This window comes from Callorhinus ursinus, unplaced genomic scaffold (genome assembly GCF_003265705.2).
Source record: "Callorhinus ursinus isolate GAN/ISIS: 27379988/994484 unplaced genomic scaffold, GSC_fseal_2.0 scaffold25, whole genome shotgun sequence".
NCBI lineage: Eukaryota > Metazoa > Chordata > Mammalia > Carnivora > Otariidae > Callorhinus > Callorhinus ursinus.
The window spans coordinates 32,549,802-32,577,164 of record NW_027397087.1 but is presented as its reverse complement, the minus strand read 5'-3'; the positions used below and the strand labels follow the sequence as shown (position 1 = coordinate 32,577,164).

Genomic DNA, 27,363 nt, shown 5'->3' with positions numbered 1-27,363 from the left:
TGGGGTTGGAGCCTACTTGATTAAAAAACAAATTTGTGGGGTGCCTGGTTTGGACAAGATGGTTAAGGGTGGGACTCTTGACTTCAGCTCAGGTCTCCATCTCAGGATTGTGAGTTCAAGCCCCACACTGGGCTCCACTCTGGGCGGAGCCTACTTAAGACAATATCAGGTAGGAATATACCAGATCCAGCTGGTCAGGCTACCTACCACGACTGCCAGGAGGAAACATAGTTCACTTACAAAAGTGGGGTAGAAAGGGAATCCACTCCATCAAACAAGCAAAAAAAACAAAACAAACAAACCAATGTGGATAATACCATCCCATTTGAGAGTGATAATAACATATGCTAAAGTGTATATAGAAAAATGTACAGGAATATATACCAAACTGGTAACAGTGTTTATCTCTGGAAGGTAAAGCTATGAAGGATTTTCATTACCTTCGGGGCTTTTGTGCAACATTTGAATTATTTACCATGAACTTGTATTACTTTTATAATTTTTAAAATAAAAAGAAAATGGGAGTTTCACATGCCACACATTAATCCTCTCCGGATGATTTCAGATATTCACTTAGCACTTTTCCTGAAAGAAGTGCTCAAATACATACTCCCAACTGCCTGAAACATAAATCAAAATCAAGAATTCAAGGAAATTGGGGCGCCTGGGTGGCTCAGTCAGTTAAGCATCCGACTCTTGATTTTGGCTCGGGTCATGATCTCAGGGTCATGAGATTGAGCCCTACCATGGGCTCCAGCGTGGAGCCTGCTTAAGATTCTCTCTCTCCCTCTCTCCCTCTGCCCACCCTCCCCCTACCCGCTTGCACAGACTTTCTCTCTCTCAAAAAAAAAAAAAAAATTTAAAGAACTGCAATTGGGCTGGTTGTACTTTTCAAAGATAACCACGCCAACATATATATATATACATATATATGTGTGTGTGTATGTGTATATATATATGTACATGTGTGCATATGTGTGAGCATCCCACATGTTCATCTTACAGAGTGATATTGACACACTTCTGTTGAATTTAGGTGGATGTTTGTAATGGCCCCAACCACTGGATACAGCAGAAGTGACTGAATGATTTCTGAGGTTTGATCATGAAAGGCAATATGGCTTCCCTTGGCTCATGAGCTCTCTCTCTCTCTCTAGGGGTACACTGGCCCTTGGAACTCAGCCCCTATATTGTGAGGAAGGCCAGACTACACGAGAGGCCATGTATGGGAGTTCTGTCCAATAGCCCCGGCCAGGTCCCCAGCTGGGTGACAGCCAGCACTAAGCATAGGTGAATAAGCCCTCAGATGATGAAGCCAAGCTAGAGACTCAAGCTTTTAAGTCTTCCTGCCGAGGCCTCAGACACTGCAGAGAAGAGACAAGCCTTCCTTGCTGTAATCTGTCTAAATTCCCAATGCACAGAAACTGCAAGAGATAGTAAGGCGTTGCTGTTTGAAGCCATTCAGTTTTGGGGTAATTTGTGCGGCCGTAGTAACTGGAACATGCACTGTATGTGGAGACCACTTAAATATACAGAGTTCAACATAAATAATTATAAGCAGTGTTAACATGTGAACATGAAATTCATAACCATTGTTTGAAAAAAGAAGACCTATGGGGGTGCCTGGGTGGCTCGGTCGGTTGGTGCCTTCTACTCAGGTCATGATCCCAGGGTCCTGGGATGGAGCCCCACATCAGGCTCCCTACTCAGTGGGGAGCCTGCTTCTCCCTCTCCCGCTCCCCCTGCTTGTGCACGTGCTCGCTTTCTCTCTCTCTCTGTCAAATAAATGAATAAAATCTTTTTTAAAAAAGAAGACCTATGTAGTCTTTGAAAAGAGAGATTTGGTCATCTGAGACTCTGAGGGAGAGGCATGCAAGCAGGGAAGCTCCTCACCTTATCTGGTAAGGGAGGCAGAAATAACGGATGTATCTGGAATCTGACAGAGAAATGTAGATTCAAGGAAATGTTTTACAATCTTGAAGGTGTCAAAGGGTTAAAACAATAGGCTGTATGCTTTCCACATCACAGAAGATAAAAAACAAATAAGTCATGGTGCGTATCACAGAAGGCAAAAAACAAAACAACAACAACAACAACAAAAAGAAACACAAAAAAGAGAAGACATAGGCCAAAATATGAAAATAAAGCCCAAACATGAAAAGAAGACGCAACATGCCAGAATGAAAATACAAAGGTATTATACTCTCCCGATGGAAAGTCAAAGGCCCTCCAAGTGGATTAATACGAGTGACTGACTACAGGGCGTCTGTACGACTGTGTGTGAAGCCCAGTTATGGGAAACCGCACTGTTGGTGGCGCCCGCGCAGTAGACAAACTTGCCTTCCGGACCGCCCCTCGCCAGTCCCGCTCTGCTCCCGGCCTTCTAGGTGCGCAGTGCCCGGCTCCAGATGGACGTGGGCAGACGCATCTCATGGAAGGGCGCAGCGAGGACAGTGACAGCCTCAGAGAGCTGTCCCGGCGGGACGGGAGGTGCTGCCCCGCGACCCGGCTGGAGCAACAGTGAGGGACGGTCACGCCTTCCTCCTACAGGCTTTCCGTCCGGAGGTTCTGGGTCAGTTTGGAAGGCAGGGCACGCACGGGCCACCGATCGTGCCGCTCTGCCTAGCCCCACTGGCACGTCATTAGGGAAAATTCCTCCCAGACTCCTGCCAACAGTTTGGCACTTTTTCTGAAAGGTTCTCAGTTTGTTGTTGTTTTTTTTTCTTTTCTTTTTCTGTGTCTTAATTAGCTTTTAAATTGGAAAGTTTGGAGATGGTATACCAAGGAAGTTTGGCCTAATGCCATCTACATCAACTCGAAAATCCTATTATCTGTCATTGGTAATAGCAGAAGCTTTTTTGGAGAAATGGGTGTGTTAACATCAGGTGCTATGCTACAAGCTAGGAGGACAATAAGGAAGAAAGTCTGGCCCCTTGTCCTGGGGAGGCACTCAGGGTCTGGTGAGGGGGGCTGGGGAGGCAAACAAGTAAACCATTAACTTTAATACAAAGCAGAAGAAAATAAGCGCTAAATATAGGAACTGGGTGGCAAGAAGAGGGGGAGGGAGCCATGAATGCTGATGGAGGGATGAGAGGAGGCTTTATGGACAGTTTGCAGGGCCTCGCTCTGCGCTGCAACAGTAAACTATAGCGGGCAGAAACTACCCACACACCCAAAGTGCTGTCAGCCCGCAGAGCCTGGCCCATCCACCGGTAGCCGAGCCACTCTGAGGGGAAGAAGCTGTGACCCTTGGCAGGGGTATGGGGAGAGGCCAGATGAAACGGGTCACACTGGGTCCAAGGGAAAGCAGCGGCCCAGGATGAGGCATCATCACGTGGGAGCCCCCAGCCCCGGGGACAACCTCTGCTGTTACCTACAGTGAAATGTGGCTGATGATCGGGAGGGGTGAGCTGTGGGCATTTTCTCAGTCCCAAGTTGGGGAGGGGGCGGTTGAGGTCAGCCCCAGGAAATGTGGCTGGGTGGGTGGGTGGGTCGCAGCTAAAAGGGAAGAGAAAACTAGCATCTATTGAGTGCCTTCTAGCTGTCAGGCACTACAGAACGCTCTAATCTTTGTAACTGCGAATATTTACTGAGCACCTACTGTGTGCCAAATAGTACTTCAGACATTGGAGATAGAGTGGTAAATAAAATGAAAATCCTGGGGATGCCTGGGTGGCTTAGTTGGTTAAGCATCTGCCTTTTGCCCATGTCGTGATCCCAGGGTCCTGGGATCGAGCCCTGCATCGGGCTCCCTGCTCAGCGGGGAGTCTGCTTGTCCCTCTCCCACTGCCCTCCCCATTTGTTCTCTCTTTCTCTCTCTCGCGCGCGCACATGCTCATGTTCTCTCTCAAATAAATAAATAAAATCTTTTTTAAAAAACTAAAAAAAGAACATTCTCCTCATGCACAAATAAACTAATATTTGACATAATTTCAGTGATAAATACCTATCACCAGTATTAAGCACTAAAAAGAAAAATAAAGGAAAACACGATGAAAGGGAAACAGAATGAAAGGAGGTGCTATGGTCAAAAAGTGGTCAGGGAAGACCTCCTGGAGGAGGTGACATTGAGCTGAGACCTGAGTTAGTGAGAGGAAGAGCCTTAGGACATTTAATGGGGCTTCCCCTGTCTAAAGATGGAGTAACAACCCTCAGAGAGGGGCAGTGGCTTTCCCTAGAATACGAAAGTCTTAAGATTTCTCTAGGGGAGGATGTTCCTCCTGAGATTCCGGGCTCAGGTGATGTACTCTGAGGCAGCGCCGCCTTCAGACCCTCCGTTTACATATACCGCGGTGGTCTCACAGACCCTTAGCCCAACCCACTTGATACCAGGTCAGCCCAGGGGCTCCTTTCCTGATCCCTTTCCTTTCTTCGTCTCCCCCCTCCCCTCCTTCTTCTCTGGCTCTCCCCCACCTCCTTCTCCTTCTTGTTTTTAGAGTTTTTTTGTCAGTGTACACTGAACGGTACCTAAACGTAAAGGGTCAGGTGAGTGAATAATTAGAGGCAGAACGCCCGAGTGGCCAGCACCCAAGTGAAGCAATAGGATGTTGCTGTCACCCCAGAAGCCCTCGTGTGTCCCTTCCCACTTCCCTGTCCTTTATAGCAATCCCTTCCTTGCTTTTCTTACCATGTCACCATCTACCTGTGTGTCCCTAAACAATATAGTTTTGTCATTACGACTTTGAACTTTATATAAATGGTATGATTCTATACACGTCTTTTGTGCCTTGCTTCTCTCCCTCAGCATCAAGTTTACAGTTCCTCCCTGTCGCTGAGGGTGCTGGTCTGCAGGAACTGCTGTAACCAAGTACCACAGACACGTGACAGAAACAACAGGAACATAGTTTTCACAGATCTGGAGGTTAGAAGTCCAAGGTCAAGCATTAGGAGGGTGGCCTCCTTCCGAAGGTCGTGACACAAGGATCTCTTCCAGGGCTCTTTCCTCGGCTTGTAGGTGGCTGCCTTCTTCCTGAGTCTTCACACTTCTCTTCACATCCAGGGGTGGACGTGTCGCTGTCTGAATTTCCTCTTTGTATAAGGACATCTTCATATTGGCGTAGGGCTCACCCATATGACTTCACCTATGTGAAGACCCCGTCTCCAAATATGGCCACACTCTGAAGTATGGGGGTTAGGACTTGTACATATGAATCAGGGAGGGATACATTTCAGCCCATGACCCTGAATGTAACATAGTTCACTCATTTTCATAAGCATGATTTTCAGTCCTGCAAAGCGTGAGGACAGCACGAGATATTGATCCAGTCTCCCGAGGATCGGCACTTGACTGGGGCTGTTACAGATAATGCTGCTTTGAACATTCTTTTGCCTGTAACTTGGTGCACGTGTACATGAGTTTCTGCAGGGTTTCCAGCTAGCACTGGAACAACTGAGTCATAGAGGAAAGTTTGTCTTCAGCTTTAGAAGCTATGCAAACAGTTTTCCAAAGTGGTTGCACCAATTTCTCCTTGCTCCAGCCCCAGACTCTCCCATCTTCATCGCTCTACTTCCTCAGCCACACTTGGTATCTCAGACTTGTCTGCGTTAACTGGGAGGTAGTCTATTTTGCATTTCCCTGATGACTAAGGGGATTGTGTATGCTTCTGCATGGGGTATCTGAAGCTCCCATTTTGTGAAATGCCCATCCAAGTTTTACCGGGTTTTAACTTATCTTTTTAATCTCTTAATCTCTTCACTTTCTACGATGCTCATGGCAATTTTATTTTAAAGGCATAGTTACCACTTTCTTGCCACTGGACTTTGGTTCGTCCTATCCGAGTCACCCTGCAAATTAGTAGTAACTTGACTCTAGGAGAGCAAGGCTGGGAGCTTCATCCCTTCCTTCTCAGAAGTCTCTGGGCTCTTCATGCAAACATTCCCACTCTCCTCTCCAACTTCCCCCCTCCACCTGTGGACAGAGCTTCACCCCCAATTGCAGGTTCTCCTCCTACTTAGTCTGTTGCTCTGCCGCGCACACAAGATTATGATAATTGAATGAGATGATGTGCAGATGTCCAGCATGGTCCCTGGAATCCTGCATGCTCTTAGAAAATATTACTTCCCTTCCCTCTTCTTGAAGCTCTGCAGAAAAGGAAGTAGAGTAACAATTCCCGACGGCTACCTGAGTGCTGGGAGGTATGCCAAGGACCACTCACTGCCCGTTCATTATCATTCTCTTCTTTCTTAGTTACAAATTTTATTCAGGGCAGTAATACACATGCTTTGTTTTTCCTGCCTTCCTCTTTCCTGATGCCTGGAGCTTGGAGCCCCAGCAGCCATTTTGGACCATGAGTTGTTGCCCCAAATGGTAAAAGAGCCAGCTCTGGAGCCATCCAACCAGACCTTGAAAGACAACTTGTCTCATGGAACAGAGAAATTAACCTCTGTCACCTTAAAGCAATAGTGATTTGGTTTTCTATTATATGAGGCAGAACCTAAGTCTGATACTTAGGAAAAGCACATGTTTTTGGTTAATCATAAACATGTTTGCTTGAGCTAAATTTTCCTGCTTAAAATTATTTTTGCTGGTAAGTAAATGATTGTATGTTTAAGTATCTACACTCAAATTTATATTCTTCTAACAGGGTCAGTATTTTCACACTGATATGAGTAATTGAGACATGGCATCTCAAATAGCCAAGAAATTAATTTTTCCTATGATAAAAAGTATTCCGTACTCTTTAAAAGAAGTTGTCTTGGGGCACCTGGGTGGCTCAGTTGGTTAAGTGTCTGCCTCCCACTCGGGTCATGATCCCGGGGTCGTGGGATCGAGCCCCGCATCGGGCTCCCTGCTCAGCGGGCAGCCTGCTTCTCCCTCTCCCTCTGCTCCCTTGCTCCTGCTCTCTTGATCACTCTCTCTCTACCTCAAATAAATAAATACAATCTTAAAAAAAAATAGGAAGTGGTGTACACATGCGTATGCACACACATACACACACGCTAATGAGGCAGCCATGTGTGATGTAAGGGTGAACACTGTGGATTCTGATTGTAAGGCCTTGGATGATTCACTTGATCTTTCTGAGCCCGTTTCCTCATCCGAACACGGCGGCCTATAACACGCCTGTATTGTGAGGACAAAATGAGAGAAATGGATATAAAATGCCCACCAGAAACGAAGCGCTCAGTAAATGGTAAAGAAGGTGGGTGTGTTTTAATTTTTTTTTTTAAGATTTTATTTATTTATTCAACAGAAAGAGTGAGAGAGCACAAGCAGGGCGAGTGGCAGGCAAGGGAGAGGAAGAAGCAGGCTCCCCACTGAGCAGGGAGCCCGATGTGGGGCTCGATCCCAGAACCCTGGGATCATGACCTGAGCCGAAGGCAGACGCTTAACCATCTGAGCCACCCAGACACCCCGTGTTTTAATTTTTTGACAATAGACTAATTTGGGGCAAAGAAGACTGATCTGTCCCTTAGGCAGAAGACCTTACTCCTTACTCAGTCACTTGAGTCACACTCCAGCCAGGCTCCCGGGGGAGAGGCCACCAACGCCCTGACCCTGAGGCCCTGGCCTGGGGTGGATGCTGGGGGCCCCTCACCGCCCAAAAGGCAGCAACATTCGGCAGCAGTGAAGCCCAGAAGAGCTGGGTTGTAAGTACAGACTCAGTTTCAGTTTTTATTTAAAGATTCTAATTTCTTGACGTTTATTTGGGGGATTACAGTGGTGCCTTAAGCTCCTTTAAGACATTCTAAGTTGAAGTCTTTCCTTCACTTGGCTGCTAAAGTTTAATTCAGTCTAATTATTTCATATGGCACCGACTATAATAGTTTCATAATTTCTAGTATATTAAGCACTTAATATGTTGTGTCATTTGAAATCACATATTAAATTCAGCAAAGTACATTTTAATGAGAGTTAAGTGGTGTGAAAATATTAATACAATGTGATGGTTCATCTTGGTGCTCATACTTTGTAGGTCTGTTCCCGATGCACAGATGCCTCGCTCACCAGGTAAGGGAAGCATTTAACTACCTAAGGCTGGGATGGGTGTCTGGCGAGACAGCCATCATACCTTTTGCCATTTGGCACTTTACAGTGGGATTTCCCATTGGGCCTCAAGACCCTGTAAAGCGAGTAGGGAAGTCCTTACCTCCATCTTAGAGAGGAGGAAACTGAGGCTCACTGCTGGCCCTCGTCAATATGGCCCTTCTTGGCTCAGAGAAGGTACACCTCCCTGTGCTGTCAGTATGACTTGGGCTGGGGCAGGGGGGTGGGGGGTGGGGTGGGGTCTGGACTCAAGGGAGGGCAGCCAGCATCTGCAGGACGTGTGACTTCTCCTCCCATCTGCAGCGCCACATAGAGAAACTGACAGAACCAGGAAGTTGGCAGCCTTCATACTTGGACTTGGAGCTTCTTCTTGCACCTTCTTTTCGAGTGTCCCTTCCACACCCTCAACCTAAGCACCCTGTGATCTTAGGCTACCCTGGGAATCCCAGAGAAGAGGGTCTTGAACTAAATCACAGTGAACCCTTCAGACAGCAACAGCTCAGAATGAGGATGCTTCAAAGGCAGGAGTTAAGGCAACAGAGAGAGAGAGAGAGCCTCCCAGAACCCTCCAATGGGACTCCTTTATTCCATCTGGGTGCTAAGTTAGCCCTTGGAGCCAGAGAGATTTGGGAGCAAATTCCAGTGTCACTGACTAGCTGTGTCACTTTCCTCTCCAGGCCTAGGTTTTCCCCATCAGCAAAAGAGGAGCAACACTCCCTTGTGCTTATCTCTGAGACATGAAAAGGAAACAGAACATCAGAAGAAAGGGCCAGGATTCACACTAAGCTGAGTGAACAGGAGTGAGGGAGTGAGTCAACATGCTGTCCTCCTCCCAGAGACACAGCTGCAACCAGGGCTTTCCACCATCAGACCCACAGCACTGAAGCCCTCTGAGCGAAAACAGTCCTCATCACAGCTAAGAAAAGGGGGGGCGGGGGAGAAAACGAAGAAAAGGAGCACCATGACAAAAATGTTACCGTAGCGAAGAAACAGTCCCTGCAGTAGCTTTAAAAAGAGGAGCTATTTTCACTTTTTAAAAAGTTTGATTCATCCAGACAGTTACAAAATTAAGAAGACCAAAGAAGAGTAAGGAAGTGGTTATACACTGAGTATTTTTTTTTTTTTAAGATTTCTTTATTTTAGAAAGAGAGAGCACAAGCAGGAGGGGCAGAGGGAGAGGGACAGAGAATCTCAAGCCGACTCCATGCTGAGCGCAGATCTCGACCCCACGACCCCGAGACCAAGACCCCAGCTGGACCAAGAGTCAGATGCTTAACCGACTATGCCACCCAAGCGGCCCTACACTGAGTATTTTCATACCTCCCGTGAGCTTCCCACATACCCAGGGCCTATTCCAAACACTGCACATGGAGCAACTGCTCTAAGGTGCTCGGGCCATCCACATCAGCCCTGCAGTTGCTGTTCAAACAGCCCTGCTAGGCTCACAGCAGAGGCACCATCCTACAGGTGGGGAAATAGCTAGATATTTACAAAGCTCCAGGCGCCAAAAAAGAGATCTGGGGGAGAGTGAAAAGTGTGGCCTGAGCTGTGGTCCCCACCCCTCCCTCTAAATGCAAGCTGGGAAGGGGCAGGATTACAGGGCAGCACTGAGGTCAGGCATCTGGGATGGATGAGAGCTGCTCGAACCACAGCAGGGGTCAAGCCAGAAGAGCAAGGGCTCGCAGCAGGGATTAGGAGGCTTGGAAGGAGAAACTCCCTCTGGCCACAGCTGACCCTGCCTCTTCCCTGAGGCCACCGTCTAAGCAGTCAGCAAACACAAATCTTCTTATACCTGTCTCCCACCCCCACCCCAGCCCTGGCTTTCTTTATTGGGAGGCAAAGAAGGAAATATGGAAAAACTCATTTACACTGGAGTGATTAGGTGGGAGAGCATACTTCAAAAGAGATCTTCCAAGAACAAGGTTTAAGTCAGAGCAGGCATTGCTCAAAGGGATTTCTAGGGCCTGAGGGGTGGGTCCTTCTCCACACTCGGACCCCCTGCAGCCCCATTCTGTCCGGGGCCTTAGAAGCTTCTGGGCCAGGCCTGTGAACTCAGCACTTCCCTGCCCTACAATTCTGGGTAACACCTGGATGCCACCAACGCCCATTTGTCCCCAGGGTCCCCAGCACAGAGGAGGCCACGGCTTCTTCTCCACATCCCTGCTTCTTCCTCCTTCTGGTGGGGTTGATGCAAATCCCTGGCTCTTCTTATTTCAAATGAATGACATATGGAAACACTCAATGCTCCCAGGCTTTAGGGGAAATACTATAATAATGTTAGAGAATCCTAAGATCTCATGTCTTCACCAACATGTTTTCAATATGAAACAGCCCATTTCTTCATTGATCAAAATTTAAAGTTGGCTCTGATCTCTGCCACCCGGAGTGGTGCGAAGCTCCACCTCAGACAGGTTTGGGGGAACCACTCTGCATCTCTCGAGGTCCGGCAGCGCAGGACATTCAGGGAAGACTGTCGGGACTCAGGCCACCTCAGGTCTCAGAGTAGAGGGAAGACAACAGCTCTGAGGACTAGCAGGAACTGGCTTCCCCTGAAGCTCTGAGACCACCAACCCGCGCAGACACATACTCCTTGCCTTTTAGAGTCCATCCCCTTGGGGTCTCCGGGGGCAGGATCCCCTTGCTTCTCTCCGCAATGAGTCCCTCCGTCCATCTGTCCTCCAGCTTCAAGTCACATCCAATCCCCCTCTGCCCCTCTCATCCCCACCCTCACGCTCCCTCCACACTGGGCCTTCAGGATTCAGGGGTGAGTGCTGCAGGGTTCCGCTGGTCCCAGACCCTCGGTCTGCGGCAGCCCCTGTGGACTGTTCTCGGGGTCTTCCATGACCCAAGGATGAGCAGAATTCTCCACCCTTCTAAAATAGAAAACAAAAAGGGTGGAATGTTTCCATCTTTCTAATTATAGTCTCCAAAAAAGTCCTTCAGTTACCCAGTTACCAAAAAAAAAAAAAAGGAAAGAAATCACAGCATGTCAAAGCTGAGAGAGATAGCAAAGATCATTTCTAGGACAGTTTTGTCACTTTGCAGAAGCTAAAACAGGACCAGAGAGGTCCAGGGAGTTGGGCAAGGTCACAGAAACAGATGCAGGAAGGAATGGAAGCAAGAACTCAGATGTCCCTCCTCTGTGCTCAACAAGAAAAAAAGAAAAAAAAAAAAAAAAAAACCCACCTCTGGCTCAAAATAACACATGCTCATGTAGCCAGAAATGGTGAACAACTTGGTCCATCTCCTGCTGGTTTTTGCAATAAGGCAGTTATGAACCCACAAGATGTACCTGTCACCGTGACACGTGTGCGCATCGACTGTGACGAAAAGGCTCTTCTTCTAAATAAATGAATAAAAACGTGGATGCTAATTGAAGATTAGCATCATCTCCCATCAATGCTAATACGCTTTTTGGTTATTTGCAATTCCCTTTTGTAAATCTGAGGGAAACATCATTGCCCAAATTAGCTCTTTTCGCTCAGTACAGGCCATATTAGCATTCTGAGGTTTGTGTTTGCTTACTGCTTATTTAGAGAGAGGTCAGAGGAGAAGCTGGGCAGCCTGCACCTGATTGCCATTTCACTGAAGACAGGTCGGGGGAGGGGCTCCAAAGTCCCCAAGGGTCAGGCCAGGTGCTCCCTGGCTGTGGCTTGAATCAGGCTCACAGCTGAGCCAGAGCAGGCCCCCCAGGGCACCAGCTACCTCCACAGTGGCCTCTCCTGCCTGAAGGACTTGCCCAGATCCGTGAAACGGACTCAGGTGGCTCCCAGGTCTTCCTCTGCCTGGTACTGCCAGTCCTGTCCTCTCAGGACTGCATCCATATCAAGAGACAGCTCAAACGTCCCCTCCCCTCCTGCCCACCTTCATGCCCCAGTCACTATCTATCCCCCAGGTTCTTCCTTTCCAGTCTGTCTCAGCACTGAACTGAGAATGCTCGGACACGTTGGCCTGGCTCCCTTTGCTGGAACCGAAGCGCCCTGCAACCACACAGCAACACAAACCACTGCTTGTTGGCCCCGCAGCCCCGGCGCTGACGTCATAGGGGCTTGGTATTTGGTGAAGGAATGAAGGCAGGAAGGAAAGTCTGAGCTGATAAGGCCTTGGGAGCATTGTCTAGGTAAGAGAAAGGGGAGGTGGCACTCCTGGTCCCAAATCTTTCCTCACTCGAGTTCCCCAGGGAAGAGGAAACGATCGGGTTTTGCAACCAGACTTGCCTCCAGAGCTCCACTTCTTTTCACAACTGGCAGGACAATTTTGGCCTTGATTAACCAACCAGAGCTTGTTTTTTAACCTGCAAATCGAGGGATAGGACACGGGTCGGGTTACGTGCCCGGCCCAGTGCCGGACCAAAGCGCGGTGACCTTTCCCAGGCTGCCACACCCCGAGTCACACTATGGAAAGCCTGGGCCCCAAAGCGTACCCCCTGCCCCTGGCTCCAAGCACGGGGCGCCGACCCCGAGCACCCCAGGGGAAGCAGCGGCGCAGCGTGACCCACCCCGCCGCGCTGCAGCCCTCGGCCACCCTGCCCAGCCCCTTCCGGTTCACGGCCCGTGGTTCCAACTCTTGCAGAGGTCACGGGTCCTGGAGCGGGGACGGCCCGACCAGCCTCTCGCAGCCGCTTCGGGGCCCCGGACCCCGAAGTCCATCACGGTCCCTCCCCTCCCCTCCCGCCCCCAGCCAAAGGCCCTGGCCCCGCCCCCGTAGTGTCAGGGGCCAGTGCGCCGCCGCGTTCGCGGAGGAGCCCGGCGCGCGACCCCTGGGGGCCCAGCCCGGCCGGCGCGGAACAGGCGCGCGAGCCGCGCGAGCCGCGCGAGCCGCGCGCACCACGTGACCGAGCGTGCTCCCGGCGCCCTCCGGGGGCGCGCAGAGGTCGGGCGGGCCTTGGGCCAATTTCCCATGGTCCCTTCATTTGCATATACAACGTTGGAAGGTTAGGTTAGATTTAATTTGGCCGTAATCACAAAGACACAATTACTGTGTGTACGAGATACAAACGGTCATAAAGCCTTGAATATTTGGGGATTTGGGAAAAAGCGCGCAGCATAGTCACCATAACTGTAAAAGTATTGCTATTCAGAGCTTTATATACTGTCTGAGAAAGCCCTACGTTCGTGCTCGCTTCGGCAGCACATATACTAAAATTGGAACGATACAGAGAAGATTAGCATGGCCCCTGCGCAAGGATGACACGCAAATTCGTGAAGCGTTCCATATTTTGTGTCAGAGTTTATCTACCCCTGTGTGCGAACACCTCCCACCTACAGCTTTTATCTTTGTTTCACACAAAGGAAACTGTAGTCCCAGGAAATAGAATAAGAGGAGGTGGGGCATAGTCAGATCTCTTTGCCGTGCTTTTTACGCCTGACCCCAGGCTTCCATCTTTTCCCTTGTTGCCCCTCCTTCCCCCTGCACTATCCCGAGTCCTACGGTACCTTACACTTAAGGAAGCGAATTTGCCAAAGTTAACCCGCTTCAGGTCCAAAACATAACAGGACCCTAGTGCTAAGATAGACCCGAGGGGACTGTAACAGGACACGTAACAAGCAAGAAGACTCCTCATGCTGCCTCTGAATCTTAAAAACATAATAAAGCCCACTCCTTCTTAAGCATCTACCATGTGCCAGGGGCTTCCACTAGCTCAGTATTCCTGACAGCCCTGCCTTGTGAGTACTATTGTCAGCATTTTACAGGAGACCCCGAGAGGTAAAGCACCCTGGCCATGATCATGTAATTAGTAAGTGGCTGCCGCAAGGCCCGACGAGACCGTTGGAGGCACAGGCCGGGAACAGATCGGGACCCTGCCCCCATGTAATGATTGCAAAAATTACAGTCCTACTTAGTAAGATGGGAAACGGGGGAAAGTCCAGTAAAGTTCAGATTTCCTGCGCTGACTTTATCAATGTGTTTTGAAATATAGGTTTCTTTCCAGGAGAAAAAATGTAGCTGCCCATGCTTTGCCCGTGCCTGAGCACACTCGTAGTGAGCCCAGCGGTCTCTGCAGCCGCTGGGAGAGCAGCTGGTCTGCCTCCAGGGGCCGCACAGCTCCCAGGCTCTGAGGTCCCCACAGTTTGGGCAGGCAGCAGACGCCGAGCCCCGGAGCCGCCCCAGGGCAGCGGCGGGTCCTCTCCCGGCGGGCGCTCGGAGCTGCCAAGCAGCGTTCCATCGGGGATCCATTTCTGTTCCCTTCAGTGGAGGTGAAATGATCCTTTCCAGGTAACAGCCGAGAATGGGGGTCTGTGGGACCTCTCGTTGCGCCTTCTCCTCGGCTCACGGCCTCCAGTGCTCGGAGCTGGAGGACAACCTTTCGTTTTCCTTTCTTCCCCCAAACATGCCTGGTTCTTAGGAGGAACTTGGGTAATTGGATGAGCAGTTTTCAAAGTCTCCTTCTGAGAGGCCAAACAAGGAAATGACCAATGTTGGCATGACTCTCTCTCCTTCTAAAGAAACTTGTTATTCCGCTTGGTATAACCCGTGGTCTTGGAGCAGAGATGAGGAAAGACAGGCAAGTCTTTGTCCTGGAAAAGCCAGAGACCTGGCTGACTTTCCTGGCTCTGCTCAGTTCTGTGAAGTAGATACCCTCTCCCGCCTTATGTTACAGATGGGGAAGCCGAGGCACAGAGAGATTCAACAACTTGCCTGATGTCACACAACTAGTAAACGACAGAGAAGGGATTTCTCCTGGAAATCTGCCCAGAGAGTTTGTGCTCTTAACCAAACACTACACCACCTTGGATGGTAGAGAGTGAGAGATAAAGCTGTTTAGAATGAATGGAAAGAGCATAGGGGTCCAGTTCTGCTTTTGCTGGTGTTCTGAATTCAAGGACAGGGGTCGTATTTTTGCAAAGGTTCAAGATCAGGGTAGATGGAAATAAGTGGACGGGTATGTGCATGGTGAACTTGCAAAACGTGAAGGAGTGAAGGAGCACCCTCTTTGGGACACAGCTGGAAGAGGAAGTTTTCCTAGGCTGACAATCTCCTACCAGACACCTGCCCCCCAAATTAATCCTATTGATGAAGGATCATCTGAGCAATAAACTTGTGCTTTATTAATATAAAGCAAATGAGCTTAATTGCCTCCCAATAACTGTTGTCCAGAAGCACCTAGGGACTCCTCCCCTCAGACATTTCCCGCACCCAGAGGAACCACAGAGTTGGAACCCCTTCCATGAGACATCTGTTGAGCTACTGGGATGCACTGGGCCCTGTGCTGGAGATCACAAGGAAGAGCAAGACATGGCCCCTGCTGCCAGGGTACTTACAGTCCTAGGGGAAACAGACACACACAACCAAGGAGAACTCAGAGACATGAACACCCCCTGAGTTTCATTAACCAAGTTCCACAGGAATGAAGAGGTTAGTCCCAGGAATCCAGAGGTCTTCCAGCTGTTTTTGTTTTGTTTTGTTTTGTTTGTTTTGCCGACAGGTTACCTAGATTTGCAGGATAGATGGAGTTGGGGATTTCCTCCCAGGGGGGTGAAAAGTCAAGCCATGTTTGCCTGGTTCTTTCTTAATCCCCAGACCCTGGACTGCAGAGCCGGACCTCCTGTGGGCACCTCCCAAAGCCAGGAGTGTGAAACCGAACACCTTGGCGGAACACCCAGGAGAATGTTCTGTGCTCCACAGCCCTCTAGCAATTCCCCAAACCCCACTTTTTCTCCCTAAGACAAGTCTCCCTAGTCTGGGGTCTTTGGACGTTGGCTGTCGTACCTAAATTGCGTCGCGAGGTGGCAACGTTGTGGCGAGAAATAGACTTTTTTAAAATTCCTGGGTTTTTTTTTTTTCCCCAAAGCATATTTTCCCTATTAATGTTTCATTTAACTTAATTAGAATCTGGTAAACTAATTAAAGTAGCTACGAGCCCCGCAATCAGCAATAATTCGTATAATTATTGATAATTACATCCATACCAATCGTTCGGTTATTAACATTTGGGGGAGAACAAACCACTTCTGAAGGGACGAGGAACCCAGGAGGGGTTTGCGACAAAGCTTTCTGCGTCGGATCCGCCTACACCTCCAATCTGCAGGGATACCGGCCCAGATGGGGCGCCCTTTCGGGAGAGCCCCAGCTGCCTACGGCCTTTTTTTTTTTTTTTTTCCCTTTTTCCCCTCCACTTTGGGGGAATTCGGAAAGGGAAGGTGAAAGGAATATTTGCTGGGCTCCTCTGTGTGGGCCGCGGCCACGGAACTTCCTGCCCGGGGAGTGTCTGTCATTCCCGTTTCACCGAGGAGGAAGTGCGGCTTCCAAAGGCGTGGCCACGCCAGGGGGTAAAGGCTCGTGCTCTCCAAAACACCTGCTCTGTTGCGCGCATCCGCCCGCCGCCCGGTCCCCGCACGCCCTGAGCACGCAAGTCCCTTCCTCTCCGCCCTCGGTGTCAGCGTTGGTGCAGTGGGGAACTGATCTGGTTCATTCCACCCCTAGGAAACGCTCGCGCTCCCTGGAGGGTTCCTGCTGGGACACCGCGCCTCCCGAGGTGACTTCTTCCCTGGGCGACACCTCACGGTTTAGCCGGAGCCCTCACCGCCGTTATCTCTGTCGTGTCCTCTCTGTGACTGGCCCTCGGAATATCCCGGGACTGGAGGAGGGCTGTGAGCCCCAGCGCCGGGGGGGGGGGGGGGGGCTCCGGGGACCCGCCTCCTGCCTCCGCCGCGCGCGCGCGCGCGCGGTATCCTCGCCCGCGCCCCTTCCCCGCGGCCCGCCGCGCGCCCCCTGCTCGTCGCCCCGCCCCGGGCCCTCCAGACGCCTCGCCACCAAGCTTCCCGGCCCGCGCAGCCCAGAGCTCCCTGGCCCGAGGGGCTGGCCCCGCGGCGGGGGACCGGAGAAGCGCACGGAGATCCCCGGGATGTCGGAGGGCCTCAACCGGCGGCCCTGCGCTCCGCTCCCCTCCCAGAGCGCTTCCCCGCGCGCCGGGGTAGGAGGCCCGAGGGTTATTCTATGTGGGCCAAAACGGAGGCCTAGAGGAATAAAGGGAGCGACACAGCACCCTTGCGAGTCAGCCGAGGAGGTGAAACTGGAAGCCAGGACCGAATGAGCCCCAGTACCCGGCGCTTTCCCGCTCCGAGCACACGCTTCCCCCCCACCCCCCTGCCCGAAAAAGTGCGCTGCAGTTTCCATCCTTTATCTGTAGCCTAACCAGCAGGTGCGCTGTGGAAACTTAGGCCGATGAGAGGCCTGCAGCAAGCTGAGGCCTCATCAACCGCGGCCAGGAACCTACCCCTGTCACACACACCCTGACACCCCTCATCCCCCAGTGGAGACGACCTGATTCCAGCACAGGGGGGCCTCACCTGGCTCCTTGCGCTGCTCCATGTCCGCACACACTCTCGGACTGAAATGGACAGAACATTAAAAACTGCCAGGGCTCCCTCCGTGGGGGTAGAGGAGGGACAGGCAGGAGGACATCTGTGCACGAGCACGGAGTCACGCCCTTACCTTCCAGGCGTGCCCAGCCGAGGTCCACCCGACGTACCTCGCCCCCCGCCCCCCGCCCACCCCGGTGCCCCCAGGCCAGGTCGGAGGTGCCCTTGCCTCCCGGCAATTCTGCTTGAACCTGGGCTTCCGGGCAGCGTCCCGTCCCTGAGAGCGCTGGGGGTGACTTCCCGGTGGGGCAGGCGTGGAAGTGGGCACGACTAGACCCTCGGCCCTGGCGAGAGCTCCAGGGAAGAGTCGGAGACCGTGGCACCCAGGAGGCTGCCGTAGTCCTCCTATCCCGGACGGAGACGCTCAAGGGAGGGTCCCAAACGCGGGGAGAGGGTGGCCTGGGGGACAAACTCGGTGTGCCTGAAGGACTAGGAAGAGGTCGGGGCGCTGGCTGCTGCCCACCCGAGCCCGGTGATTGTCAGCCTGGGCGCCCCAGAAGTGGCGCCTGAGGTCTTGGAGCCGCACCTGTTGCGCAGCCCTCAGCCCGCCGCCGCCCACGCTCCCCCCACCCCCGCACTCCCACCTCCACAGCCCCAGGAAGTGACAGGTTTCTTTTTTTATTAAAAACAAAACAAAAGTCACGGATACAGGGTGGTCTCCCCAAACAGGCTCAAGGTGGTCTCCATCTCGTGAGTCAGTTGTCGCCCTTTTTAAAGTGCTGTTACATCAAAAGGTTAGCAAGAAAAAAAAATAGACAAAACAAAACCCAAAGGGGAATGCAAAATGGGACTGGAAGTAGGTCCAGGAGAAGGAAGCAAAATAATTTACAGCATAAATAAAACGGAACCCAATACTGAACCAAGAGAGACTCACAGTACATTTATATCCATTGCACATAGCCACTTTGTCATTAGGAACAAGTTTCAGAAGTGGACGGGACGGGGGAGCGCAGGGCCAGCGCCAGCGAAGTTGCTACAGTGTGTACACAATTGGGGATCCGAGGCTGTGTGGGGCGAGGGAGGCCCCCCTTTCCCCTTTCTTACCCCCTTCAGTCCAGTTAACCCCATGAGGTCCGATGCCCTGGAGTTCAACCGTGGGGCGAGGTGGTATTTACACTTGGAAACGGAGAAGGGGCCCTGGGCCGAGGCGCCCTGGAGGAGGGCGGCCGGGCGGGAGGCTGTATGTACCTCGGTCGTGTCCGAATGGCTTGTTCCTCGCTCTCGGCCGCCGCGGCCGCGGGTATTTACGAGAAGAGAGCAGCATGGCTTGAGGGCGCGTGGGCGCGGCCGGGCCGGCCCTAGGGCAACAGCGGGGGCTTGAAGGAGCAGTTGCCAGTGCAATGGCGGGGCGTCAGCATCTTGCAGGAGAAGTGGTGCAGGGCGTCGTGGGCTTCTGGAAAGACAGTCCGGCGGGCCAGGTTGGGTACCTCGCTTGCCTAGCCTCGCCCGCGCGCCCTACCGGCTCCGTCCACTCGCCCCCCACCCCCACGCGTGCCCGCCTGGGGTCTCACCCAACCCCTTCTGGCTCAGGGGTTCTCAAGTGAACGGATCAGAAAAAGGTAGGCGTGTAAGCGAGAGAACCTGGCGATTTAGAACCACTGCGCGGGTGCAGTAGCCCCATTATGCAGAAGAGGAAACTGAGGCACAGAAAGAGGGAAGTCAATCTGCCCACGGCCAGATTTGGATCCCACGGCAGATTTCCCAATGCCCAGGGCTCAAGGGGTTCTTTCTCCCTATTCTATCGTTCTAGAATTATTTCCCCATTAAAAAAAATCCCCATTTCCCTCCTCTCGGCTTCTGATCTAGGTAGACCTGGTCTTCCCCTCTCACTAGCCCCTCCATTTACTCATCCATTCATTAGCTCATTCACCATCCATTCATCCGCCATCATTCATTCACTCATTCATTCATTCAGTGGCACAGCCAGAGCCTGGCAACAAATCCTATCTTTGTTCCCCAGCATCCGCACCTTTTAATTTCTGCTGGATGGCATAGCGCGCCTTCCGCTCTTGGTCGAGCTCGTTACACAGAGTGTCTGGAAGACATGGGGGAGGGGCCGGTGAGGAAATGAGACCACCCTCCAGCCGGCCGGGGTCACAGCCCGGGCCTCACCCTCTCCCCAGCGCTCAGCCCCTCGAAGAAACAAATCCGGGAGACCGAGGGAGGGAGCATCAACGCTCCAAACTGCAGCCTGGCGGAGGGAGGAAAAGGCCTGGGATGGCGCTTAAAGGCAGACGGATCTAACCAAAATTAAAGCAAACTTAGGCATTACTTCCCAGGTAATTTTACGCCTCGATTTTTAATTCAGAAACCATGGAAATTGCCGCGATAAGAAGTTCAATCACTCCATGTAATGATGCCTGCAAGCCGTTTGCTGGGCTCGCTTGCCATTCTGAGGCTAATCAGAGTATACAAAGGATATTAAATAAAAAAAATAATTGTTAAATTACCTTCAATTTAAATCCAAATGACTGAGCCAACATTGCGGCTCCTGCCAGACGAGAGGCAGTTACGGCCCGTGCACGCGCTCACCTGACTCGCGTCTTACCTCTGACAATTTGCAGCTGTTGCACCATTTCTTCTCGATAAGCCAATTCCCTCTTCATTTGATCCTGAAAATTATCTGTGCAAATTGATTAAGTGAGAGCTGTGACGCACAGCCCCCTCCCTCGGCCCTGTTTCCCCACTCCCCATTCCCGCCCCCACCCCTTCGGTCTCGGGCCTAGCGGGAAGCCCCGGAAAAGCAGGGTTCGGCGGCTGGGGCCGGGCGCGCAGCAGCGGCTGCCTGGCCTGGGCTCCGGGCGCGCACGAAGAAGGCTCTCGCGCTGAGGTGGGGTGAGGTTGGGTGAGGTGGGTCGGGGTGGGGGTACCTTTGAGGCTCTGAAATTCTCGCTCCAGTTTCTTGCGGAGCTCCATTTGCTCCAGGAGCAGTTTCTGCAATTCGTCTGTGAGGGGGCGAGAGTGGGAGGTAAAGGAGGGTGCGCGGGATTCTGGCGTCCCCCACTACCCCCCCCCCCAACTACCAGCACCAAGGTTCTGCAGGTCCTGCCCCTGGCCGGGAGCCCCTGAGATGGGAGTTGTGGAGTGGTGGGGCCAGGAAGTAGAGGCCCTCTACAATGTTTTCCCATTTGCTTCCAAAGGATTTGGGCGAGGAAACAGGTTGCCCAGGGGAATTAAATTCAGGATGGTGGAAGCCATGTCGGGCTTCTAGGCCCTGGCTCCAGGCGCTAACCAGCATGACATCTGCTTTAAGTTGTTGCCAACTCCCTAACCTTAGAGGCTGGCCCAGGACTTGACTTACCCCTCCAAATGACACACCTAGTCCCTCCCTTCAATAATACGAGCTGGGTGAATCTGGTCAAAGACTTAGATCCCTGCCCTGAAAAATACCTGTACGCACAACAGTTTGTTCACAATTTCAGGGGGTCCCAGGCCCCCAAATCCATACTAAGAGCTCTCATATAAAGCACCAATGACGTTGAAGGTAATTGCATATCCTGTATAATCTGTGACTAGGAAGAGTGGAATACCACCAATCCTTCTTCCCCTTCCCACACCACTTTCCAAGCCCATCCCTGGGCTGCTTGAGGGCAGTGTGGTGGATAGCAGGTGGATGTGGAAAGCCCCCTCCGTGCCCTCAGAACCAGCTACAGAGGGATGGCAGAGGCTGCCCTGACCATGGAGCTATTGGGATCTGGGTCCTCCCCCTGGGGAGGCTCTCTGAGAAATCCCACCCTGAGCAGGTGCTGAGGAAACACAGAAATGGGAGGTAGAGGAGCAAAGTGGGGTCAGAGGCTCCCTCCTCTGTGCCTCAAGCCACATGCTCCTCCTGCAGGTGGAGCAGCAACCCCAGGATCCCATTCTGAAAGCAGGCTCTATCCTCACCCCATTTAGGGCACGCTGTGTGTGTGTGGGGGGGAGGGATGGTTATGCATTAATTCCAGGAAAAAATTAACCTCTCAGACATTCCTAAAATAAATGCCTCCTTGCAATCTTGCTTTTCAGAAAAAGTCCTGTTTTCCAGTGAGGTTGGGAGACCCAGATTGCCCTATCTGTCACATGCATCAAGTTCTGAGGATCATTACTCATTGCTCTCTTTCAGTGGGCTCTCCAGATAGGCCAGCCTTGGGAATCCAAACTTCTAATGAACCTCTAGGGGTTTGGTTCACTCTCCCCACCCCCTCCCACCCCACACCTCTGTGCCAGCATCATGTGCCCAGAGGATTATCCTTTCCACTCAATGAAACTTGATTCCCCAAGAACCCTGTCTTCCCACACACTCCCCTACAAGAAGGGTTCATCTCCCCCCAAGCAGGTGTACCCCCATTTCACAGATTTAACCTCACCTCTGGCCAGGTTCTCGATATCTTTCTCCACTAGCTGAGTTCCTGTGACATCCAGGGTGAGCCCATCTTCACCTGGGACACAAGGGCAGATAAGAGGGGTTCTGTCCTGGGAGAGGCCTTGGGAGGGGAAGGGTGGGCTGCCTGGAACTGTGCTAAGTCAGGGAGCTGCTCCAGATCTTCTGCCTTTAGAAGAGACAGTTACAGGCATCGAGTACCACCTACCTTCCAAGCTATCATTTTAGGGGTGTAGCCCTCGTTTTACAAAGTGACCCACTGAAGAAGGACAGTGGACTCAGGGAAGGTAGGCTATCTTAGGGCAGGACGTGCCCTCTGACCTGCTTCATGTGGGTGATGGTGTCTCTCATTTCCTTTTAGTACAGCCCCTTCTCTTACCCGGAAGAGCCCCAAACCCACTAAGGAGGAAAGCAGCTCAGGAAACCTAGCCTGCACCTCTCTCGCGCGCTGTTTAAATATGTATCAGCCAGCCGCACGAGGGGACCAGCAGCCCCTTACGCTCGATGGAAAGCCCCTCTCGCCAGCAGAAGCCGGTGGGCACCTGGGCGACCTGGGCCCCAGCTTCCGGGTGGGGTTGGTGCGCGAGGGTCCTAGGGCTCACCTCGGTCTGTATTTGCGGGACTTGGTTGGGAGATACTCCTTTGGTCTGGATAGGATTTCCTCGTTTCCAAATCGTCGGCGGTCGAGTGATTGTCTTCCTTATCTGGTTCTTAAAGGCAATAAACCGAGTTTCAAGGAGAAGCAAAGAAACCGTGACCCCGATACGGCCAGAGCTGCCACGGTCGGGGCGCCCGAGCCCTAATTAAAAGCGTCGTGGCCGCCGCTGGTTCCCGGCTGTGCGCCTGGGCTTGCACCCTCAGGCTTTGGGCCCGGCACCCCCTCCCCCGCGCGCGGTCTGCTCATCTCGCGCTCCACGCCCCCTCCCCAGCCCCTCGGAAAAGAACAAGACGAGCAGCCGAGCCCACCAGGGACAAGCGACCTACATCGCGCGCAGATACTGGGGCACCGCGAGCGCGCGTGGCCGCCGGGTCTGCCTGCGCCGCTCCCGCCGAGAACGCGGCCCAGGCGGCGACCCGCGCGGGGTGGCGGCTGGGGAGACATCCTTTCGGGCTCGGCCTGCCGGGATTTCCGAGGCCCTCCGCCCCTCCTCTTCGAGCCACTGGCGCCTGGCGCACGTGCAGGGCTCCCCCCGGGTTGGGCCGCAGCTACCCGGCGCTTCAGGCGTGTCCAAGCGCGCAGCCGAGCGCCTGCACCCACCGCCCTAACCCGGCCTGCTCAGCAGGACGTCGAGGCCAAAACACTTGCTGAATAAATGAGAGGACTTGAAAGAGGTGCCAGGCGCGATTTTAAAAAGGATTTAAGCCAGTGTGTGAGGTGCACGTGAGCGTGTGTATATGTGGTGGACCGGGCGGTTTGTCAAGTGACCAAACGATGGAAGTTATTTGGGAGTTCTCGCTTAGTTTCCTTTTCCTTTATTTTTCTTTCCCTCTCCCTCTTTCTTTCGCTTTCTCTGCCTCTCTCTTTTTTTCTCCTCTCGTCTTCCCTCGCAGGACCCCTCCCCCCCGGCCCCGGCCCTCCGCCCGCGGTCCGCACGTCACATTGGCCAGCGACCTCAGCAGGGGGGCTGGGGGCGTTACCGTGGGCCTCGGGGGTGCAGAGGTAGGAGGCCGCGGGCCCCAGCGCCGCCGCGCTCTTCACATGCTCGTCCCGCTCTGGCGCGTACACCTGCGGCGGCCGAAAATGACAGGCGGTTAGGGGGGCGCTTGAAGCGGCTCGGGGGCCGTTCGGCCCTGCGTCGCGGCCGAGAGGGAGAGCTGAGAGGGGAGGTCAGCTAGCTCGGGGGACCCGAGCGCCCCGGGCGGCTACGAGGCACGCGGCGCAGCCTGGCGCCCTCGGAGGCCGCATCACCGTTGTAGTTTCAGGGTCATTGTTAGCGTCCTCGATAAATTATCAGAAAGACAAAGCGGCTCTCAAGCTCAAGTACTGTTCACAGCGGGCCCCCCCCCCACTTCGCCCATCTCCTTTTCGGCATCTTCCACCAGCCCTCACCCAGTCCCCGCATAAATGACGCCTTTCGCATCCAGCTAATGATTCGTATTTTAATGGACCTAATGGAAATGTACAAGTGTGCGCACCCACTTTCAAATGGCCAACGATTTCGGCTTAGTTGCACAGCCCCGACCCGAACCCGTGGCCCAGCCAACCTGGGAGCCCCTCTCCCGCCCCGCAAGCCGTCTTGACAGCTGCCTACCATGAACCCTGCGGTTCCCAAGGCCTGAGTTCAAAGGGATTCAGAAAACTACCCGTTGGGGTGGAGGAAGACTCCGGGGCCGGTCCTACTGGGGCCCCGCTTGAGGGAGACGCCGTCCTCTCCTCTCCCCATCAGCTTGTCTTCCCCGGGACCCTGATCCGCATCTGAGTGCGTGTGCCATGGCCCAGCCCCGCGTGCGCTTTTCTCTGGCGTTGGGTCCCTTTCTCTGCGCCGCCTTCTTTCCCCAGACCCCTTTTATTTCTCTCTTTCTGTCTGTGTTGCTGAAGGTCTCTGCCTGTCTCCACCTCCCCTCCCCCCACCCAACAGAAAACGTAGCACACCCGTTTCTCAGGCCTGCTGCGCCCCCACACACCCCCGGATTTTCCGAAACCCTCACTCGGAGGTCCCGGCAAGGTCCGCAGCGCTACCGAAGCTGGGCCTACCCAGAGCAGCTGGGGCCTGCCGCTCTAACACCTGCTCGGAACACAATTCCCGTCCCTAATTTGGACAGTGCCTGCCCCACATCCCCGAGGTGCCGAGGGGAAAGCGGGGAGGCGCCACCAGCGAGGCGGGCGCGGGGCTCACCTTGGCCGGCGCGGGGCCCCCCAGCGGCCCGCAAGGCTCTCGCAGCTCATAGCCGCCGCTCGGCGGGCTCCTCTCAGGTCTCCGCACCACGTCGTCGGCCGCCAGGTCCCCAAATGTTGACCGGCTGGCTGCGGGCAGCCCTGGGCGGCGCCGGGGGCGGGGGCTGCCGCTGTCTGGGGAGTCTGTGGGACCGTCGGCGCCCGAGGAGGTGGTAGACGGGGGCCCTGCGGGCTGGTCGGCGTCCGGGCCGCCTCCCGTGCTGGGCGCACTGGGCACGCCCGGCTCGGCGTCGTCTGGAGCGCCCTCATCGTCGGGGAAGCGGTTGGACTCCACGTCCACCTCGGGCTCGTCAGCAGTGTCCACGTCGGGCGAGGCGGAGTGGTAGCTGGAGCTGCCCTCGCTCAGAAAGTCTGGGCTCACGTAACCGCCGCCGGACCCCGCGCCCGGCCCCGGCCCCCGAGCAGGCCCGGCGCCATACGCGTCGCGGGCGCTACCGTAGAGCTTGGCGATGCTCTCGGCGTCCTTGACCACAGGTCGGAAGGCCGACACATAGGAGCCTTTGCGTGCGGGCGGAGGTGGCGGGGGCAGTGGGGCCAGAGGCGGCGGCAGCGCCTCGTCCGCGCCTTCCTCGTCCAGCGGCCCGCGGGACAGCGCGCTCGGACAGCGCTCCTCTGCGCCCAGGCCGCCCTCCTTGGCCGGCTCGGCACCGTCCAGCGACTCGGGGCCGCCGCTGCCGGCAGCCGCCGCCGCCGCCGCCGCTGCCGCCGCCACGGCAGCCGCCACGGCCTTGGCTTGGCTCTGCGCAGCTGGATAGGGCGGCACCGGGAGGCTGCCTGCTGCCGGCCAGAACATGGGAAACGTCGGGTACACGGTGGCGGCGGCGGCCGCTGCAGCCACGGCCGCTGCGTCCTTGGCTGCCCCAGAGGGCTGGTGACCCCAGAACATGGCGCCACCACCCGGGCCAGGGCCTGCCCCGGGGGGCAAGTGGCCGGATCCTGGCCCGCCCGCGCCTCCGCCAGTGCCCGCGCCCGCGCCGCTCCCGGTGCCTGGGCCTCCCTTGGGTTCGCCCGCGCCTAGCACCGGGTCGTCCTTTTTGGGGCAGAGGCCGAAGGCCGTGGGGAAGCCATAGGGATGAGGGAAAAGCGGCGGGGGCAGTTTTTGCAAGAGGCCAAAGCCCTTACTGGGCACTGGGATCACTGGGTAGCTGCGTACGCCGGCGCCGCCACCAGGCGCTCCAGGGCCCGGCGGGCCGCCGGCTCCCGCCGCTAGACCAAGTCCCCGCTGCGGATGGGGAGGAGGCGGCCCAGGAGGCCCGGTGGCCTCGTCTTCGCCACAGCGCAGGGTTTTGTGGGGCGGCGGGCCTGGGGCCATCTCTGCACCGCACCCCGGGCCGCCCCCGCCGCCAGCACCACCCTTCCCCTGCCCACCCGACCCGCCATTAGCGCCGCCGCCGCCTCCTTGCAGCGAGAAAGTCCGCTTGCGGGTGCCGCCATTGAACATGGCCTTGACGTCCTCCCAAGCGTGGCTCAGTTCGTCTGTGGCCGACTTGTCACTGAGTTTGAGATGACGGCGCCACGAGTTGAAGTTGGCGGCGTCGGGCTGCGTGTACTTGGCGTCGGGTGTGCGGTGCGAGTGGAAGATGAACTTGTTAGGCGAGAAGTACATGCTGCAGTAGCCGCACTTGATGCACTTGGCACGCGAGCTGTTGTAACGCGCGGGGATGAAGCTGCCACGCGAGCCCCACGCGCACTCGTGCACCACATCGAAGGCGAAGTTCTCGGGCAGCTTGGGTGGCTTATGCTCGCCCAGGAACGACTTGCACAGGCGTTCGGCCTCGCGCTTCGTGATCATACCGCAGCGGCGCGAGGAGATCGGCATGGCCCCGGCCCGACGCAGAATCTCCAGCTGCACTGGCGTGCACTGCACGCACGTGATGCCCAGGGCCACACGGCGGTTGTGGATCTCATTATAGCTGTAGTTCTTGAGGAGAGTGTTGGAGATCTGCGCCAGGCAAAGGCGCTCCTGGCCGTCGATGACCAGAGACACGATAGGCACCCCGTACAGCGACGTCTCGCCCACCTGGTTGGGTTTGAGAGCGCTGGAGCCCGAGTAGGGTTGCAGCTCCTGCTTCGAGTTGGGTGAGGAGTTGCCCTCGCGCCCCGGCCCCAGCTGAGTGGTGAGAGCCTCCATGCCGCCGCTCCTGTGAAACAGAGAAAGTAGAGAGCAGATGAGCCATTTTCAGTGCCACCGTGGCTCGGCCCGCCCAGCGGGGTGCGCCGAGTTGGGCGCGCGGGGAAACTTGGCTATGGGGAGTCCCCAGCTCCTTCGCCCCCTGGACGGGAGTCTTTTGTTGTTCAGACTCGCGCTGGCGCCACAACAAAAGCCCCCGGGGCTTGGGGGAGAAGAAGGGGTAATTGAGACCTCAGGAATGCCCCGGCAGCTAGGAACCCAATTTTGTTTTCGGATTGTGGAGGAAGTGGGGCCCAGAGACGGAGAGTGACTTGCCCAAGGCCACACAGCAAAGCCATTGCCTAACCCAGGCTTCCCAACGTCCAGATCCGTGCGCCTTTAGCTACCCTCGCAGCCTGCCCTACCCGCCCGGGTCCTGAAGCCCGGACTTCGGGGACAGGCTGCCCCTCTGCTCAGTCGCGCATGCACGCGGGCGGGCGGGGGAGGCGCTGGGAGGGGTACGGACGGGGGGGGAGGGGCGGTCACTGCCCATCTCCAGAAAGGAGGGGGGGGGGGGGGACAAGGAGAAGGAGGAGGGGCGGGAGGCGTGGGGCGGGGGGGGGGGGGGGGGGAGGAGGCTGAGACGAC

The 27,363-nt window shown here is 54.6% G+C and overlaps 1 protein-coding gene and 1 non-coding gene across 2 annotated transcripts; one reads left to right on the top strand and one right to left on the bottom strand.

Moving 5' to 3' along the window:
• The first annotated feature begins 13,101 nt into the window (after nt 1-13,101).
• LOC112833498 (U6 spliceosomal RNA) lies at nt 13,102-13,208 on the top strand. Its single transcript, XR_003210650.1, has one exon. It is a non-coding gene; the product is annotated as a U6 spliceosomal RNA (small nuclear RNA).
• A 4,993-nt stretch (nt 13,209-18,201) lies between these two features.
• Nucleotides 18,202-27,074, bottom strand: SKOR1 (SKI family transcriptional corepressor 1). The gene is made up of 9 exons (XM_073877456.1): nt 26,968-27,074; nt 24,547-26,746; nt 23,348-23,435; nt 22,312-22,419; nt 21,696-21,767; nt 20,220-20,294; nt 19,898-19,972; nt 19,319-19,384; nt 18,202-18,742 (listed from the first exon to the last, which is right to left on the bottom strand). Exons 1-9 carry the CDS (start codon nt 27,072-27,074, stop codon nt 18,648-18,650), a joined length of 2,886 nt encoding a protein of 961 aa, XP_073733557.1. The 3' UTR covers nt 18,202-18,647.
• Nucleotides 27,075-27,363: the final 289 nt, after the last annotated feature.